The sequence below is a fragment of the Eublepharis macularius genome, chromosome 2 (assembly GCF_028583425.1).
Source record: "Eublepharis macularius isolate TG4126 chromosome 2, MPM_Emac_v1.0, whole genome shotgun sequence".
Lineage (NCBI taxonomy): Eukaryota > Metazoa > Chordata > Lepidosauria > Squamata > Eublepharidae > Eublepharis > Eublepharis macularius.
The window spans coordinates 121797172-121814600 of record NC_072791.1 but is presented as its reverse complement, the minus strand read 5'-3'; the positions used below and the strand labels follow the sequence as shown (position 1 = coordinate 121814600).

General features: G+C 39.2%; 1 protein-coding gene across 1 annotated transcript in view; it reads right to left on the bottom strand.

Annotated features, from left to right (window-relative positions):
• Positions 1 to 17429, bottom strand: part of SBF2 (SET binding factor 2) — a 611100-nt gene that overhangs the window by 229455 nt on the left and 364216 nt on the right. Inside the window, exons 8-10 of the mRNA XM_054970260.1 lie at positions 11430 to 11538; positions 10301 to 10414; positions 9564 to 9641 (exon numbers count right to left, since the gene is read on the bottom strand). Coding sequence (XP_054826235.1) covers positions 9564 to 9641; positions 10301 to 10414; positions 11430 to 11538 — 301 coding nt within the window. The remainder of the gene's footprint in view (positions 1 to 9563; positions 9642 to 10300; positions 10415 to 11429; positions 11539 to 17429) is intronic.

Below are 17429 nucleotides of genomic sequence, written 5' to 3'. Positions count from 1 at the left end.
ATAAACATGGGAAATATTTAGCGTGGCAATTGAAAAAGAAAAGGGGGAAAAAAGTAATAACTAAGATTCAAGAAGATGGTAAGACGTTAATAGACCAACTGGCCATAAGTAGTGCCTTCTTTAAGTATTATGCAAAGTTGTATCAAAGGAAAGAAGTGGATTTGGATACTATTGACCAATATCTGAATAAGATTAACTTACCAATACTATCAGAAAAATGGAAGGAAAAATTAAATGCAGAAATAACAGAAATGGAAATAAAAGAGGATATCCGGGCGACTAAGTTAGGGAAGGCACCTGGTCTGGATGGAATTATGGCTAGATTCTACAAATTATTGGAAAACGAACTGGTACCTTTTCTGAAAGAGGTAATGAATGGAATTTTAAAAGGACAAAAGATATCAGAGTCTTGGAATGAGGCCAACATATCATTGATTCCAAAAGAAAATCAAGATTTGAGTAACGTCAAGAATTATCGACCTATTTCGTTGTTAAATAATGATAACAAAATTTTTGCAAAAATTTTGGCGGACAGATTAAAGGACTGGTTAGTTGAGATTATTGCAGAAGAGCAAGCAGGGTTCCTTCCAAACAGGCAAATCAGAGACAATTTGAGAACTGTAGTAAATGCTATAGAATACTATGACAAACATTGTGAAAGGGAAGTTGGTTTCTTCTTTGTGGATGCAGAAAAAGCGTTTGACAATTTGAACTGGAATTTTATGTTTGCCACAATGGAAAGGTTGCAAATGGGAAAAGATTTTATTCAAGCGGTAAAAGCAATATATAGAGACCAATGTGCGGCAATTGTAGTAAATGATGAGCTAACAAAAAAATTGGAAATAAGAAAAGGTACAAGACAGGGGTGCCCATTATCTCCATTGTTGTTCATCTTGATTTTGGAATTGTTATTGATTCAAATAAGAGAAGATGAGGCTATAAGAGGCATAAGGATTAAAGAATTTACCTACAAGGTTAGAGCTTTTGCAGATGATGTGATGGTCATAGTGGAAGACCCAATACAAAATATGCCAAAGTTGCTTGATAAGATAAAAGAGTTCGGAGATCTGGCTGGATTTTATGTTAATAAGAAGAAATCAAAGATACTATGTAAGAATATGACTAAACAAAAGCACCAAGAATTAATGGAAATTACTGATTGTGAAGTAACACATAAAGTTAAATATCTTGGAATTGAGTTAACTGTGAAGAATATTGATTTATTTAAGAATGATTATGAAAAGCTATGGCAACAGATTGATAGAGATATGATTAAATGGAATAAACTAAATCTATCATGGCTGGGAAGAATAGCGGCAGTTAAAATGAATGTGTTACCACGGATCATGTTTCTATTACAAACAATTCCAATTATTAGAGACACTAAACAATTTGAAAAATGGCAGAGGAAGATCTCTGACTTTGTGTGGGCAGGCAAGAAACCACAAGTAAAAATGAAAGTTTTGTGTGACGCTAAAGAAAGAGGTGGACTGCTGTTGCCAAATATTAGACTATACCACGAAGCAATATGTTTAGTTTGGTTAAAAGAGTGGATGTCACTGAAAGATTGTAAGCTCTTAACATTGGAAGGTTATAAGAAGCTGTTTGGATGGCATGCCTACTTGTGGCAGGATAAAATAAAAGCTGATTCTATGTTTTTGCATCATTATATCAGAAGGAGCCTCTTCACAATCTGGAAAAAATATAAAAAATATCTGGGTAAAGGTATCCCCTCTTGGGTGGTACCGTTTGAAGTGATTGATCCGAGAGCTATCTACAATGAAGAACAATGTTTACCATATAAAGAGATATTGATTATGGAACAGAAAATGATAAGAATTAAATCAGAGGAAGAGTTATCTTCTTGTTACGGATGGTTCCAATATAGACAGATCAGAGACCTTTATAATTCGGATTGTTCAAAAGAAGGAATTAAATGAGAAAACTCAGAGTTGGAAGAGACTATACTACAAGAAAGCAAAAAGAAGATATCTAAGATTTATAAAATACTTTTGAAGTGGTATACAGAGGATGAGACGGTCAAAGTACAGATGGTGAAGTGGGCAATTAATTGTCATAAAGAAGTAACAATGGAATCATGGGAATATTTATGGAAAACTACACTGAAGATTTCAACTTGTACCAGTATTAAAGAGAATGTTTATAAAGTGATCTATAGATGGTATTTAATGCCAAAGAAGATTGCGCTTGGAAATGCTAACATGTCAGATAAATGCTGGAAATGTAAAAAGCATGAAGGATCATTGTATCATATGTGGTGGACATGTGAAATAGCCAGACAGTTCTGGGGAGATATTATAGAAGTAATAAATGAGATATTGCAGATTCAAATAAAGAAGAACCCAGAACTATTGCTATTGAACTTAAGCATGGAAGATGTTCCTACTCAATACCGAACATTACTATTTTATATGATGATGGCAGCAAGACTTTTATATGCGCAAAAATGGAAGGTGCAAGAAATACCAACTATTGAAGATTGGATGCATAAATTGCTGTGCATGGCGGAAATGGATAAAATGACAAGGAAGCTGAGAGATCAGAATCCAGCGGAATTTTTTACGGACAGGGGAAGATTGAAAACATATTTAGAAAAGAAGTGGGACGTAAAGGGGGAATTATGGCAATTTGAAAATTATTAGAATGGATTTGTTATTAGAAGAGAGAGAGTCTTTACCATATGAAGTGAAGTATTAGCTAATTGTTAGCCCAAATGTAAGTGGACTTAGAGTTAATAGATATTGTTAGAATTACTAAAGTAGATATTTTATCCGACAGTTAGTTTAAATTTAAATATATGTGGAGCTAATATAAAGTAATAGATAATAGATTTTAAGTTTATAACAATATTTTTGAAGTTAATAGATAGGGCTTAGTTGAATAAAAGAGTAAGTAAACATGAGATAAGGAGTTACAGAAAAAGGGGACAGATTGGGAATAGATTAGGCTATAGGGTTGGAAAGCTGTTGGAAGTCTTGAAAAAGGGGGGGAGGGAAAGGGTGGGGGAAAGGATAATGAGATGCTATTTGAAAGTTGTATATTAATATTCTCACCTAATAAAAATTTTCTAAGGGGAGTAATTTGGTGTAGCAATCGAGGAGTCATGTACCATCTTGACAATAATTTAAAAGAAGACATTTTGATGTTGATTGCGTTCGAATTTAGGGGCTTGCCAGGCCATATTGTGGACCATTGTTCACCTGTTAAGGGGGTACTGCAGTCTCTATTCCATTTCAATTGGTACCTTAATGGGGATTGATCATTCTGTGAGTTTAAAGTAGCATAGATGCTAGCTATGAGGCCTTTACGATGAGGTTGCATTTTTTTTAATAAACATTCAAAATCCGCTAACTCCCGTTTTAAGGAGTCAACAAATATTTGGCTGCCTATAAGGTGAGATAATTGTAAGTATTGGTACCAAGGGACCACAGCATCTGTATCCCTTTCTATTTGCTCCTTAGTTAGGATGGCCCCATGTTTGGTGAAGTCAATGATCCTAGCTTTCTTTATTACCATCCATTGCTGGAATGAAATTAAATCCTGACCTGGTAGAAACCACGTTTGGTCAAGGAAGGTTGATAGAGGAGAGGGTGTAGGAGCTAGATAGTTTCTTACCCTGTGCCAAACAGATAAAGTAGATTTCAAAAATGGATTGGCAAGAGTTTGGGTAAGCCTGTGTTTAGGGTCTGTCCAAATTATATCCTTTATATCATAGGGAAAAATGTGTGCAGTTTCAGCATATGTCCAGTCTGAACTATCTGAGGAATGTAAAAGAAGCACTATGTTTGCTAGCTGCGCTGCCATATAGTAACGTTTTAGGTCTGGAATAGCCAGACCACCATTTTTGGCTGAACGTTTCATGGTTGAAAAATTATTTCTAGGGCGTTTATTAGCCCAAATAAATTTATTTATAAGAGTTTGCCAATGTTGGATATCTTGATCAGTAAGATTAATAGGCAGCATACGAAAATTAAATAAGAAAAGTGGTAAAATCATGGCTTTGACCAGTTGTATCCTTTCAGCCCAGGATAAAGTCAATTTGCACCGGTCTTTGAATTTATCTATAACTTTGAGCTATAGGGTTTTAAAATTAGATTCTTTTAAATTGGCTAAGTTTACAGGAATCGTGATTCCTAAATAGACCCAGTTTTTGCTGATCCATTGGTATTCATAATTGGAGACTACCTGAGCTTGTGTGTCTGGAGCTAAGTTAATAGAGTAAATTTCAGATTTAGATTTATTTATTTTAAGGCCTGATAGTTGACCAAAGGTATGTAACATGTCTTTCAAGGGAGGTAATGAAGCAGAAGGGTGGGAAATAAACAGAACCGTATCATCAGCAAAGAGGGAAATTTTATATTTGTGATTTTTTATTCTAATACCTTTGATCTCAGCTGATTGTCTTATGGATTCTGCCAAAGGTTCTATGGCAAGGGCGAACAGTAGCGGTGACAAGGGGAAACCCTGCCTGGTGCCTCTGGTAAGTTTAATAGCTTTTGAATTTATACCATTTATTTTAATCGGGCCGTAAAGTAAGCTGATTGATCGTGTAAAAGTTTGGCCAAAACCCATTTTTGACAGGAGTCTCAAAAGATAATTAGTTTCCAAGCTGTCAAATGCCTTTTCTGCATCGAGTGACAACAAGAGAGCCTCCATTTGATTGGTAGTGCAATGATTAATTATGTTAAGAGATTTACGCACATTGTCTGCCGTGTTTCTGTTTGGAATGAAGCCGATTTGGTCAGGGTGAATGTAATGGTTAATTATTTTGTTTAACCTGTTAGCTAATATTGTAAAGATTTTGGCATCCTGATTTAACAAGGGAATCGGCGATAAGATGATGGAAGGGTGACATCTTTGCCTTTTTTGGGGATCACAATGACTGAGCCTTCATTCCATGACTGAGGGAAAATGCCCTGGGTAAGTATAGCATTGCAAGTCAGCCTGAGGGGTTCTGCTAAGCTATGGGTGAAGCTTTTATAAAATTTGGCAGGAAAGCCATCCCTGCCGGGAGTTTTGTTAAGTTTAAGCTTCTTAATGATCCCTGTGATTTCTTGGAGAGAAATTGGAGACTCCAAGAATTCCCTATGCGCTGGCCTAAGACATTTTAAGGAGGTGCAGGATGCTAAGAAGTTGTCAATATCAGATATAAGAGGGTTTGTGGTTTTGTAGAGCTTAGAGTAGAAGTCATAAAACACTCCCAAAATTTCCCTGTTATTGGAAGTATAATCCTTATTGCCTTTTTAAATCAAATTAATTTGGTGGGATGAGGCCTTTTTTAAACTTTCCAAGCAAGTAAGCGAAGTGTTCCAGGACCTCTGTGCCAAAATTTCTGTTTTAAGAAAAGTAAATTCTTCTTGATTTTAGAGGACTCTAGAGATTCCAATTTCTTCCTTTCGAGCAGAAGTTGTTTGTAAACTTTTTTATTGTTAATTTTTTTATGCTTATTTTCTAGTGCTTGGATTTTGCTTAAAATGTCCAACCTGAATTTCTCTCTCTCTTTCTTGTAGAAGGAGGCTACTGAGGTGATTTTCCCTCTGACCACTGCCTTCATAGCATCCCAAATTGTTGCCTGGGAGAACTCACCCACGACATTCTCTTTAAAATAATTTTCAAGCTATTTCTCTATTTCTTTATGCATAGATGGGTTTAATAAAAGGGATTTATTTAATAGCCAATGAGTTTCTTGTTTTGTTTTATCGTCTAAATATTAGAAGAAACTAAATTTTGGTAAAGTTTACTGGAGGCCAGAATAAAATCGATTCTGGTATGGATTTGATGCCGGGCTGAAAAATAAGTAAAATCTTTCACTACTCCATGGTGAGCTTGCCAGACATCTTTAGAAGCAAATTTATCAAACAACAGTTGTAATTTCAGTTGATGTGGTTTTTTCTTGCAATGACTCCTATCATTCTGGGACCCATCAAGATTTAAATCAGCTATACAGTTAAAGCCCCCCCCCCCCAATCAGGATTTCACCTTCTGCAAACATACATAGGCTGGAAAAGGTTTTATGCAGAAAATCAAGTTGCTTATCATTAGGTGCATAAACCGAAGCTAGAGTCACCCTTGTCCCCTCCAGGTTCCCTTTGATAAATATGAACCTTCCTCTAGGGTCCACTTCAGAGTCTACCCATTGAAATTTGATATTTTTTGAAAATACAATTGCAACCCCCCTTGCATTTGAGGAGCCAGGAGCTTGGAACTGCAAGTTAAATCTATTAGATTTCAGTATCTGAGGCATTTCCTTTTTATAATGGGTCTCCTGTAACAATAATATGTCTGCATTCTGCTTTGCCAATGCTGTGGAAACACGTTTGAGGTTAATAGGGTTATTTAAGCCTCTGCAATTGAAAGTAACAATTTTAATTTTTCCTGTCATGACTTAACATTGTGAAGAGACTAAGCTGATGCAGAATACAAGTAATAAATTCAAACAAGAGAAATACAGCTCTAGATTGAAGAATTGCTTCTTCCTTTACATAGCACGGCTTACCAGAGGAAGCTAAGAGTGACCAGACCTTCCAAGGGAAAACATTAACAGAACCAACTAACCCCCAACACCCCCCAACAAGTAACAACTTACATAACTGACCTAAGCTATAGCTCCTTGGAACCAAGGAGCTAACCCTCCAGAGGTACAGAAAGAAACTTCCTATACAGATGGTAGGGAGGAAAGAAAGAAAAAATCTCTTTACCTCCCTATATCTGGAGGACCCTAAGAAATTTGGGAACTAGAATGAAAAACAGGTAATTCCCCCTCTCCCCCCCCCGACCGCAGATTAGCAAGAGAAAAGATAAGACAACAGCTAGAAATAAAAGGATGAGGAACAGCGAAAGAATTAGAGAAAAAAGATAAGGGCAGTGACAGAAGAGAACAGCCAGATCTCAGACAAAAAAAGAGTTTTTTTTCTTTTCCCTCACCCCCCTCCCATTCTTTACAAGCTCTTTGCAGCAAAAGCCGAGTCAAACAGAAGGCGTTGGTGAACAATCTCTAGCTCAAGATGATGATTTCATAGGGATTGTGATCCATCTCTCTTGAGTGGGAAGGTTTTGAGCCGAGATGTTTTCTGGTGGGTTGACGATCAGGTCTTGGGTTGGCAAGTTCAAATCGGTGAGAAGTTTCAGGCCAGAGACTATATCAACTGCATGGAGAACTCTGCCTTGATGTGCAACCTGAAACTTAGTCGATGACACCCACTTGTACCTGATATTCGCTTTGTTTAGCGTGGAAGTGATGGGCTTAAGCTCTTTCCTATGCAGCAGCGTTTCACTCGACAGGTCCTGGAAAACTTGTATTTTTTTCCCTTGGAAAGAGAACGCACCTCTTTTCCTTGCTTCTTGAACGATTTTTTCTTTGGTATGGGAATCCAAAAAGCGGACAACAATGTCATTGTTAGCATTTGCTCTCAGATTTCGAGGGGAACCCAGCCTGTAAGCAGTCATTATAGTTGGTGCCACCCCCTTCTCCAACTGCAGCTCATGAGCAAGCCAGCCAGATAAGAACGCAGTTAAATCTGCTGTACCTTCTTCAGATTCTGTGAATCCACGGAATTTCAAATTATTGTATTTTGTTTTATTCTCTAGATCCATGATTTTATTTTTCAGCCAGCATTCATTTGCTTGCATTATGCGCACGTCTTTTTGCAAAGACAGGCTGAGGTCTAACGCTGAGTCAGCTGTTTTAGTAACTTGCTGAAGGGTTTTGTTAATAAGGGTTAGCTGCACATTCATAGGCTTAAGCACCTTTTCCATCCGATTAGCAAACTTCTCAAGTTGATCTAATTTGAGATTAATATGGGCTTCAAGTACCTGGATTTCTTCTTCGTCTGCCTTGCGACCAGCAGGTGCGGTGGCCATCTTGGTTGCAAAACGCGGCTCCGTCTCGGCCCCGCTCTTCGGCTCAGATGGTGAGAAAAAGGTTTTAACCATTTGTACGGTCAATTCTGAAGCCTTATTTTTATTTCCTCCTGTTTTGCCCATGATCCGCTACGAAAAGCTTAGATTAGAAGCTGAGTAAATCGGTCAGGAGGGAGTTTGAGTCGGGAGCCTGAACTTCACGTGTCCTGCATGAACGCTCGCAACGCCCCCCCCCCCATACTACAAATTTTGACTAAATACTTGTCCTTCATTACTCTCATTCTAAATGATGTAGAAAAGAGTTTTTGGGGGGTGTTCCCCCAAATTTCCTAATTTTTCCATTGGAAAACTGGTGGGAAAGTCTTCAGAATATACGTTTTGAGTGTAAAAATCCTTTGCCTTAAAAAGCATTTACTTATTTTAAAAAAGAAAATATTTCACAGAAGTCTTTTCATTACTGCCCCAAATTTTCATTTTTTCCATTCCTTGGTTGGAGAATCCAAGGCTTCTCTAGGAAGGAACAAAATTTACCTGCTAACATTTTAATCTATCATTGTTTCTTGATATCTGCTTTCCAGAATGAATTAAATCACAATCTCAAGGACCTGTCAAACTCCTGACCTCAAGAAATTTTGCTGCCACACATCTCCAGGAGCTAGGGAAGGCAACTCTCTTCTTACATCTTAAACTACCGAGGCGCAGGTCCTCTCAACCAAAGATCGCTCTGGCCCTCCTGCAGTTTGCATTTTTATCCATGATAATGTAGCATAACAGAAAGCTGTCCAGAACTCGTACTGGTGCTAAATCACAAAACAGGAATTTTCATAGATCAAGATGGGTAGCTGTATTAGTGTCTGTAGCAGTAGAAAAGAGCAAGAGTCCAGTAGCACCTATAAGACTAACAAAATTTGTGGTAGGATATGAGCTTTCATGAGTCACAGCTCACTTCTTTGGTATCTGAAGAAATGAGTTGTGACTCATGAAAGCTCATACCCTACCAGGAATGTTCATGTTCAGGGACTATGTATGTATCATTAAGCAGCTTCATAACTGTATATGATTATTGCAAGGTAATGCTGAAATAACTCACTCATAAGACACTGGGACCATTTCTGCACCACCCATTGTTCCCACCTTTTTCCCACAAGAAAACCTCCGAACAGTCCCCCCCCCCAAGCAGTTTTGGAGGAGAGGTTGAGCACTTTCATCATCATGCCTAAAAGCACTCGTCACCTTATAATTTTTCTTTTTTACTTTGCACATGTGTGATTGCATAGGGTGTAAGCAGGCTTCTGTGGCTAAATAGAAATGTGAAGAAGGAAGGGCAAGAACTTTGGGGGAAGAACTGGGTGGAGATTGAGAGGAGTAGGAGGTTTCTTCAGAAACACTTAAAATTCATATGACAGAAAATGCAATAAACAATTCCACTGGAAACCCGCAACAAAAGAAAACATTGGAGCAAGTGCAGTCCTGGTAAATATGCAGAAACCTTGGTAAAAAAACAACATGCACTTAGCAGGCAAATGATAAACTGCCACAGTTCTGAGGGTGAACTGCTCCTCTAAAGACATGGAAACGGCCTGAGTTAAAACAAATAATCAAAGCTAATTTCATTATTTAAGTATAAGAAGAGACCTTGATTTTTTCCAATTTATTACCAAGTTAGAAATACTGTATCTTACCAGCATTTTGGAATGTGATAGAGCTGATCGTGGCGGAGGAAATGCATAATCTGCCGTTTCCAAATCTGGATGTAAAACCTACAATTAAAGGAACAATTTTTCAAAAGTAACCACTCCCCAGGCAACATTTTGGCTTTTTCTTAAAACAAATTGTAGCAAAACATATCTCATATTAAATGGCCCTGAAAGCTTGTGATACATTTAGCCTAATAACTGTCTGTGTCAAGAAGGAAGAGCCAACAATTCTGACTCTAGTGGGAAAAGCCTGATGAAATGAAAGAATACTTGACTAACAAAGAATGATAAACCAACCATAAAACAAACCACCCTTCCCCCCCAAGAATTGAAAAGAGAAATTAGGTAGACTTGGCTGGAGATCTATAACAAGAGATACAACAAAAGTTATAAAGGAAATACCTATTTACCAGAAAGCAGTTGCGGTTTTTTAATTATTCACTATTGCTCTAGCATACTAATGCAAAGTATTTGTCATTTTTATATTATTTGGTGATAGATAACATTTTTCATCTCTAACCACCCTCTGCTGAAGTAAAACCACAAGCATCACTTTATTAACATTTCCATCAAAAATTGAGTATTTTCAATCAGAAAACTCAATTATGGAAATATATCTAGTAACTGCAATTAAATCTCTAAACTGGAGATGAAGAGAGAATTAAGCCTGAGTGTTTCTCTAAATAGTTTTAAGCCACCTGTGATCAGGGAATTAGACTTACTAGAGAGAGAGCAGTCTGAATCTGATAGAGCAGAGGTTCTGGGAGCTGGGAGAGATGAATGCATTCAGGAATTTTAATTGTACCGCCATCCAGGTCTGCTATGATTACATCTAACTGAAAGACACAGAAAAATGCATAACATTTTACAAACTGTATAACTTTTGCCACGGTGAATGTGAACACTGTTAGAATATTACAGTTGCAACACTGAGTTGATTCGCTGAACCCCATGATTTAGCTATTGATTAGATTGTGGAAACCACAATTTGGCTTGTGGACAGTTACTCAAATCCTGGTTTGCCTCAACAAATGCTGGTTTCACTGCTTTTGCTCTGCATCTCTGTAGCCAGAAAGTGTGCATGGGCAATGGCAGAAACTAGTCATGATTAATCCAGCATGCTGCATTCTTACATCACATGAAGCCACAGTTAAAATCAAACAGTGGTTAACAAACCAACCTCAAACTGTGCTTTCAGATCCTGGTTTAAGATACCCTCATTAATCATAGATATTAGAGAAACCCGCATTCAGGCCATCACTCTAATCATCATTATTTTAATTAGGTCATGGTTTCATATCATGTCTTATCTAAGCCACCGACTCATTAAGTAGCTTGGGAAAAATCAAATTTCTGAGCTTCAGTTCTCCATCTATAAGATGGAAATACATAGCAAATTCCCTCATAAGACTGTAGTGAAGTTTTAAAATACCATTAAGTTCATTTAACATGGAAAAAGATCTATTGATGACTGAATTTTTCACATGTGATCAGCAACCATAATTCTGAAAAAATTTTCCCCAGACCATCAAGTGGTATCTCTGATCAATTCTATACATTTATTGAAGTTTCACCAAAGTCTTATTTCCATTTCTTACAAATTCATCAGTTGTGGTTGAAAGAGTACCATAATTCAAACATTTTCCTTTAATTCCAAAGATACAAGTTTTCAGTAATGCTCATTTTATGGGCTTATTCCATACCTTTTGTATTAATATCATTTCATCATTAATTGTATTTACTTGCTTACTACAGGTTGTTTTATTATCAGGTTATCAGGCTGGTATTAATATTTTGGACTCAAATATTTATACAACCTAGGAACTAATAAAAAAAGTTGGACATACTTACAAGTTCATGAATGTCATTACGGAAGACAGAATGCACACCAATAATAAATGGTGTGGGTGAACTGAGAACTTCCAGCAGCTGCACAGGGAGAATTGGAATGTATGGGTAACTGAGAAAAAGGAGAATCAATCAATCAATCACTCAATCACTATATTTTATTACAGACTGAAGTTTTTATGCAGTAGCTTTGTTTTAATTGATTCTCCACCACCACTCCTTTAGCCTCACAACAACTCAAGAGATAGCCAGTGTAGTGCAGTAAATAAATTTTGGCCTCAGACTGTGGAGACATGGTTTAAAACCTGCATTCACTGATGAAGCTCACTGGGCGAATTGGAGCCAGTCACTCATTCTCAGCCTAACCTAGATCATGGGATTCTTGTGAGGATAAAACCAAAGAAGGAAAAAAACATAGAGTATCATAAGCATCTTGAAACAAGATTGGCTTAAAATGTATGTCAGAAAAAGAGTTTAGGTTGAAAGGAAGTGCATGGCTCATGGTCGCCCAGGAATTTCAACCCAGGTCTCATTGGCTCACTAACCACCGAACCATAGTGGCTCTCAGCTTTTAAAGATTAATGAAAATGATGAAAAAACAGTTTATTGCATCCAATATACACACATTTCTAGTTTCATTTTTGTTTTGCCATGCAAGATGTATCTAGGCGAGTTAGAGGTCACCTAAATTTAGATAAGCAACACTTACTTTAATTAGTTAAAATAATTACAATCAAAACTGCTAGTTTATTGACTCTGCATTTGGTTGATTGGCAGGATAGTGGAATGGTATAGAAACTAATCTTGTCAGATCTCAGAAGCTAAGTAGGGTCAGTACTTGGATGGGATACCACCAAGGAAGACTCTGCAGAGGAAGGTAATGGCAAACCACCTCTGCTTCTTACTTGCTTTGAAAGCCCCAGCAGAGGTTGCCATAAATCAGTTGTGACTTGACAGTAATTTGCACACATTGTTGATTACTGTATATAGTATGTTTGAAATAAAATTACATTTATTTAAAAATTTAAAACATATAGTAGTTATTTCAGTAATTCAACCTGTTAAATGGAAATCTAACAACAACATTAACTGATGCAATTGTGCATTAGAGTAAGAACTTTTAAAATACGTTAATGGTTATAAGCAGCATGTGAACAACCTAAGAGGATGACATGAAGTTCATAGCTTTCCTAAGAACTTAATTTGTATCATGGGTGATGCACAGAGTCAAATACGAAATGTCAAAGCAGTGCCTGGATATTGTGGTTGATGGATGTGGATGCCATATGTTTAGTATGATATAAAAAACAGGGTCACACTTACCTGTAACTGTTGTTTATTGAGTGGTCTTTTGTGCAGACACACATTGGGACTGCACATGTGCAGGCCAGCCATGGAGAAGATTTCCACAGCTTTGTAGAAGAGTAGAAGAGCCCCTTGTCTCTTTGGCATTTTCCTCCCAAAAACATCATATGATCAGGAGGAGGGAGCACTATTCCCTTAGTCCTCTCCATGCTGCCACCAGAGATCCCCCAGAGACCAAGGTTCCAGAGAGTTCACAGTGGGGGCAAGACGGAGGGATGTGTGCCTGCACAAAAGATCACTTGATGAACAACAGTTACAGGTAACTGCAACCCTGTTATCATCTCTGTGGCTTCAGTGCAGTCCCACACTGGGAGAGTAGCAAGCTCACTTACTGAAGGAGGTGGGTGTGAAAGTTTCAAAGAGACTATGGAGGACCACCTTCCCAACAGATGCTTAACATCTCATTGATATTCACCTAGAGTTGCTTCTAAAGAAACAGGGAGTTCTCTAAAAGTGTCCCTGCCAAAATACAAGCAGGAATGCATCAAGGAAAAAACAGCACTCTAGTGGAGAGAGCCATGCAAGGTAAAGAACATTGAACAGTGTTGCACTCGAGAGAGTGTGATAGCCTCTACCAACCCACAAAGGAAAGATTGTGTGAGGATACTGCCAGGTCTATCTCAGAGCCTGAATGACTAATGCATCCAATAGTGTTGTGAGACATGGGGGCTGAAAACCAACCCCTGGTATGGAATCCTGGCCAGGGCATTGGACACATTAACATTGGGAAGACATAGGTTAGAACCCACAATGTCCACATCCTACCGGTGGAAGTGTTGCACACTAAAAATGAAGCACCACTATAGTGCAGGAAAATGAGCTGACCAAAACTGCCAAAGACATCAGTAGGAGTGAAAACATTGCTGGTCCATGTAACAATAATGAAAACAGTGAAGCAGGTATGATGAGGCCAAAAGAAGGACAGACAGTATGTGCCATCAGTGAAAATGTGCTGCTAGCAAAACAAACTATGCAGGAAAAACAGCCAGGGGATAAGACATAAAAAAGATTACCTTGCCAATTGATTAGCAAGGGCATTCCCCAATGGTGGGGGTCCCTGACAGCAAAGGAGCAAACAAAAGAGCAGGCCATGGACCATCATAGTATTTCACAAGGGCAGATAGCCATGCCTCCAATCACAGTATCTAGGAGTTGGTGCCAGTTAGCTGAGGAAAACATAACTGCAATGCATTGCAATGACATGGAGCAAAGACAAAGAAAGGTAAGGTATGTCTAGTACTCTAGGTGAAAGTAGTGATAATATGATAATGCCATTTTGCAGAAGACCAGGAGCTACCTGGGGACACACTCTAATAAGTAGGGCCCCCACACCACAGGGGCGGTCCCTGAGATGGCACTAACTCTCAATGGTCACAGCATCACAAGAGTGCTCTGGGAAGAACAGTGTACTGGAAGCATGAGAAAGATGCACATATGCTCAGTCTAGAAAAGAAGAAAACAAATTTGGGTATCCCATGAAGTATGAAACTTAAACTGAAGACTGAATTCTGCCAAGGTGACACATAAAGGTATATAAGAACACAGAACTGCAATTGTGGAAGTGTATACACTGAACAATCTTAATAAAATGTTGATCAACTAAGACAGAAAAGGCAAACTCCTTTTAACTAGTAGGACAAAAAAGGGGTTTGCCCTGGAAATTCTCAGTAACCAATCATCAACAGAGCAGAGAAAAAAACCCGGTATTGCAGTTTCAAGTAAGATACCCTAGTTGTCATGCATTTTATAAACATCCAAGGTGTTGGAATACTGCCACTAGTAGAGGTGTAGCACCAAAAGACAGAGATCTCTCAGTGTCACAGTGACACTGAGAGATCTCTGTCTTTTGGTGCTACACCTCTGAAGATGCCAGTCACAGCTGCTGGCGAAACGTCAGGAACTACAATGCCAAGACCACGGCTATACAGCCCGGAAAATCCACAACAACCATCGTTCTCCGGCCGTGAAAGCCTTCGACAATATATGGACCACTGAATGTTTACTTTCCCTTGTACTGTAAATGATCACTGTGATAGACAAATGAATGTAAAGGATTCAAAAACAAGACTGTTCCTCCCCAGAGAGTGTTGTCTATCTGGATTGTAGAATTCAGTCTCTGTGTGATGTCACAGTAACAGCAACTACTTTTTTTTTAAACACTAAGTCCTAGCAGTTCCATATTAAAGGAACAGACTGGTCACATACACTACAGTTATAGGCTGTGAAAGACATAGATATTTGAAAGAGTAAGCTGAACTCACAAAAGTTCATATCAAATAAATGTTAGTCCATAGAGAGTCACAGGGTTTTATCTTATTATATGAAGAGGCAATCTGCTATTGGAGATATTCAGTGGTCTCAATTTATAACACTTTGGCCAATATACTTTATGCCCTAGTGTGGGGTTAAAATGTGTCTCATGCTCCCTTCAAAGCAGATGGCAAAAGGATCATAATGACCCGTTGATTTAGCAGCCTAAAGGAAAAACTGTAGCAGGAGAATTCTGCTTCCCACATAAGTCAACATTAACAATCTACAGTCACTAAAAGAGTTGAAGTGCTATTTAATCTGCAGGCCATCAACAACAATGACCACTGGAATGAAGTATAAATTTGCTAAAGGATTGCACTAGAGACCCTGACACTAGCCAATTTAATGAAAATGTGTGTATCAAGGATTTCTTGTCCTGGGGCACCCTTTCTGAGTAGAAACATAAGATGTCCTTTAAAAAGACGGGTGTGGAGTTTATCTAAATCCCACCCTTACACCCCCATGGGGGGCACAAAGTGGCTATAATGTTTTCTACTTTTCCATTCCATTCACATAACAATCCTGCAAAGCAGGCCAGGCTGAGGGAATGCAAAGGGCTCCAGGTCACAGGTAAGCCTTTCAGACAGAATGTCGTTTGAATCTGGATTTTCTAGATCCCAGCCCAATGCTCTAACCACTATACCAATCTGGCTCTTGTTAGAGATGGTGTCATAAAGGAATGACCCCAGAGACAAAATGAAAACAATTACAAGAACTCTCTCCTAGCAGTGGCAATTGTAATGTTGTGGGGTAGGGGGAATTAGCATTAAGGAGACAAACGAGAGAGGGTAACTAGGAATCTCTACCAATGTTTATGGGGCTATTCCTCAAATAAGTCAGGTAGATGTTCAACCAGAAAGGTCTTTTTCTCAAAGAGAAATAAAAGGCAAATGTACAGAAAATCACACACAGCACACATTCAAGGCTTTCTAGGAAAGTCAGGGTGGAAAGTGGGAGAAAGCAGTTTCAGGGAGGGCGATAATTACCAGTCTCAAGGACAGGAGGGGTCCACAGAACCAGCAGCAAAAACTATCACTGTTTCACAGCAAGAAGGAGGAAGTTCAAGCGAATTTGAGGGTGGGTATACAGATGCAGAAAACAAGCATAGAGAACATGGCGGGGGAGCCCAATTATATGACAAAACATTCCCTGGGGCAAGCTTGATGTCTTGCTCCCCAAAACAATGTCTTAATGGTTTGTCGAGAAGTAGAACAATACGTTGGGAGAGGCTTGGAGTGACTATCTAGGATAGACTATAGGTGAAAATATTACTTGATGACCTGGTAAGTACAGGATGGGAAAGCTCTCAGATTTGCTGAATAGCTTTGATTAGGTACGTGGGGGATTAGACAAGGGTTTTCTCAGGAAACCTCATTATCTCTGTGTCTCTCTGGGAGATGGAAGAGCCATCAGTCAGTCAACCACCTTTGACTCATGTTATGGTAGTTTCCCAGACTCCCGTCCAGTTGGCATCCACCTTGAGCCTTGGACTTATGAGATTGAGAACCATGGGAAGAGCCAGCACCATTGCCTGCAAGGAAAAAGGGAGTGTGGACATACATGGCAGCCGCCTCGAGCACTGAACTCTGAAGGAGGCACCATGCCGGCCCCCGACTACCAGCATTCTCTGTGCGCTCATGGAGGAATTCTCCTCTTTTGGCGCAGGGCATTTCTTCTGGAGCACAGAAGGGCAGCCCTGCCTTCCTGCTCAGCCAGCACCTGAGGAGAGGAGGAAGACGATAGAAGGTGGCGCCTGCCTGCCTCTCCAGCCCTCCCACCAGACATGAGGGCAGTGAACTGCCCAAAGTGGAGCTTCGAGTTCAGCCCCATCAGCAGGGACATTTCTCTCTCTGCCCTTTCCCCCCTCCCCCTCCCCTCTCTCATGTTAAGCCTTGGGTGAAGCTTCCATGCTGGAGCAAGCAAGAGACACTCTAGCTGGCTGGGGAACAGCGAGCTCCCATCTGACCTTTACTCCCCCTTGCTCCCTCCTTTCTTTCTTGCTCCCCCCTGCAATGTACTAAAAGTAATAATAACAATAATAATAATAACATTCGATTTATATACCACCCTTCAGGACAACTTAATGCCCACTCAGAGCAGTTTACAAAGTATGCCATTATTATCCCCACAACAAAACACCCTGTGAAATAGGTGGGGCTGAGATAGCTCCAGAGAACTGTAAGTAGCCCAAGGTCACCCAGCTGGCTTCAAGTGGAGAAGTGCGGAATCAAACCCGGCTCTCCAGATTAGAGTCCCACGCTCTTAACCACTACACCAAACTGGTGACAGGAAGATTGCCCATTGGAAATAATAGGAGAGGCTTGAAGG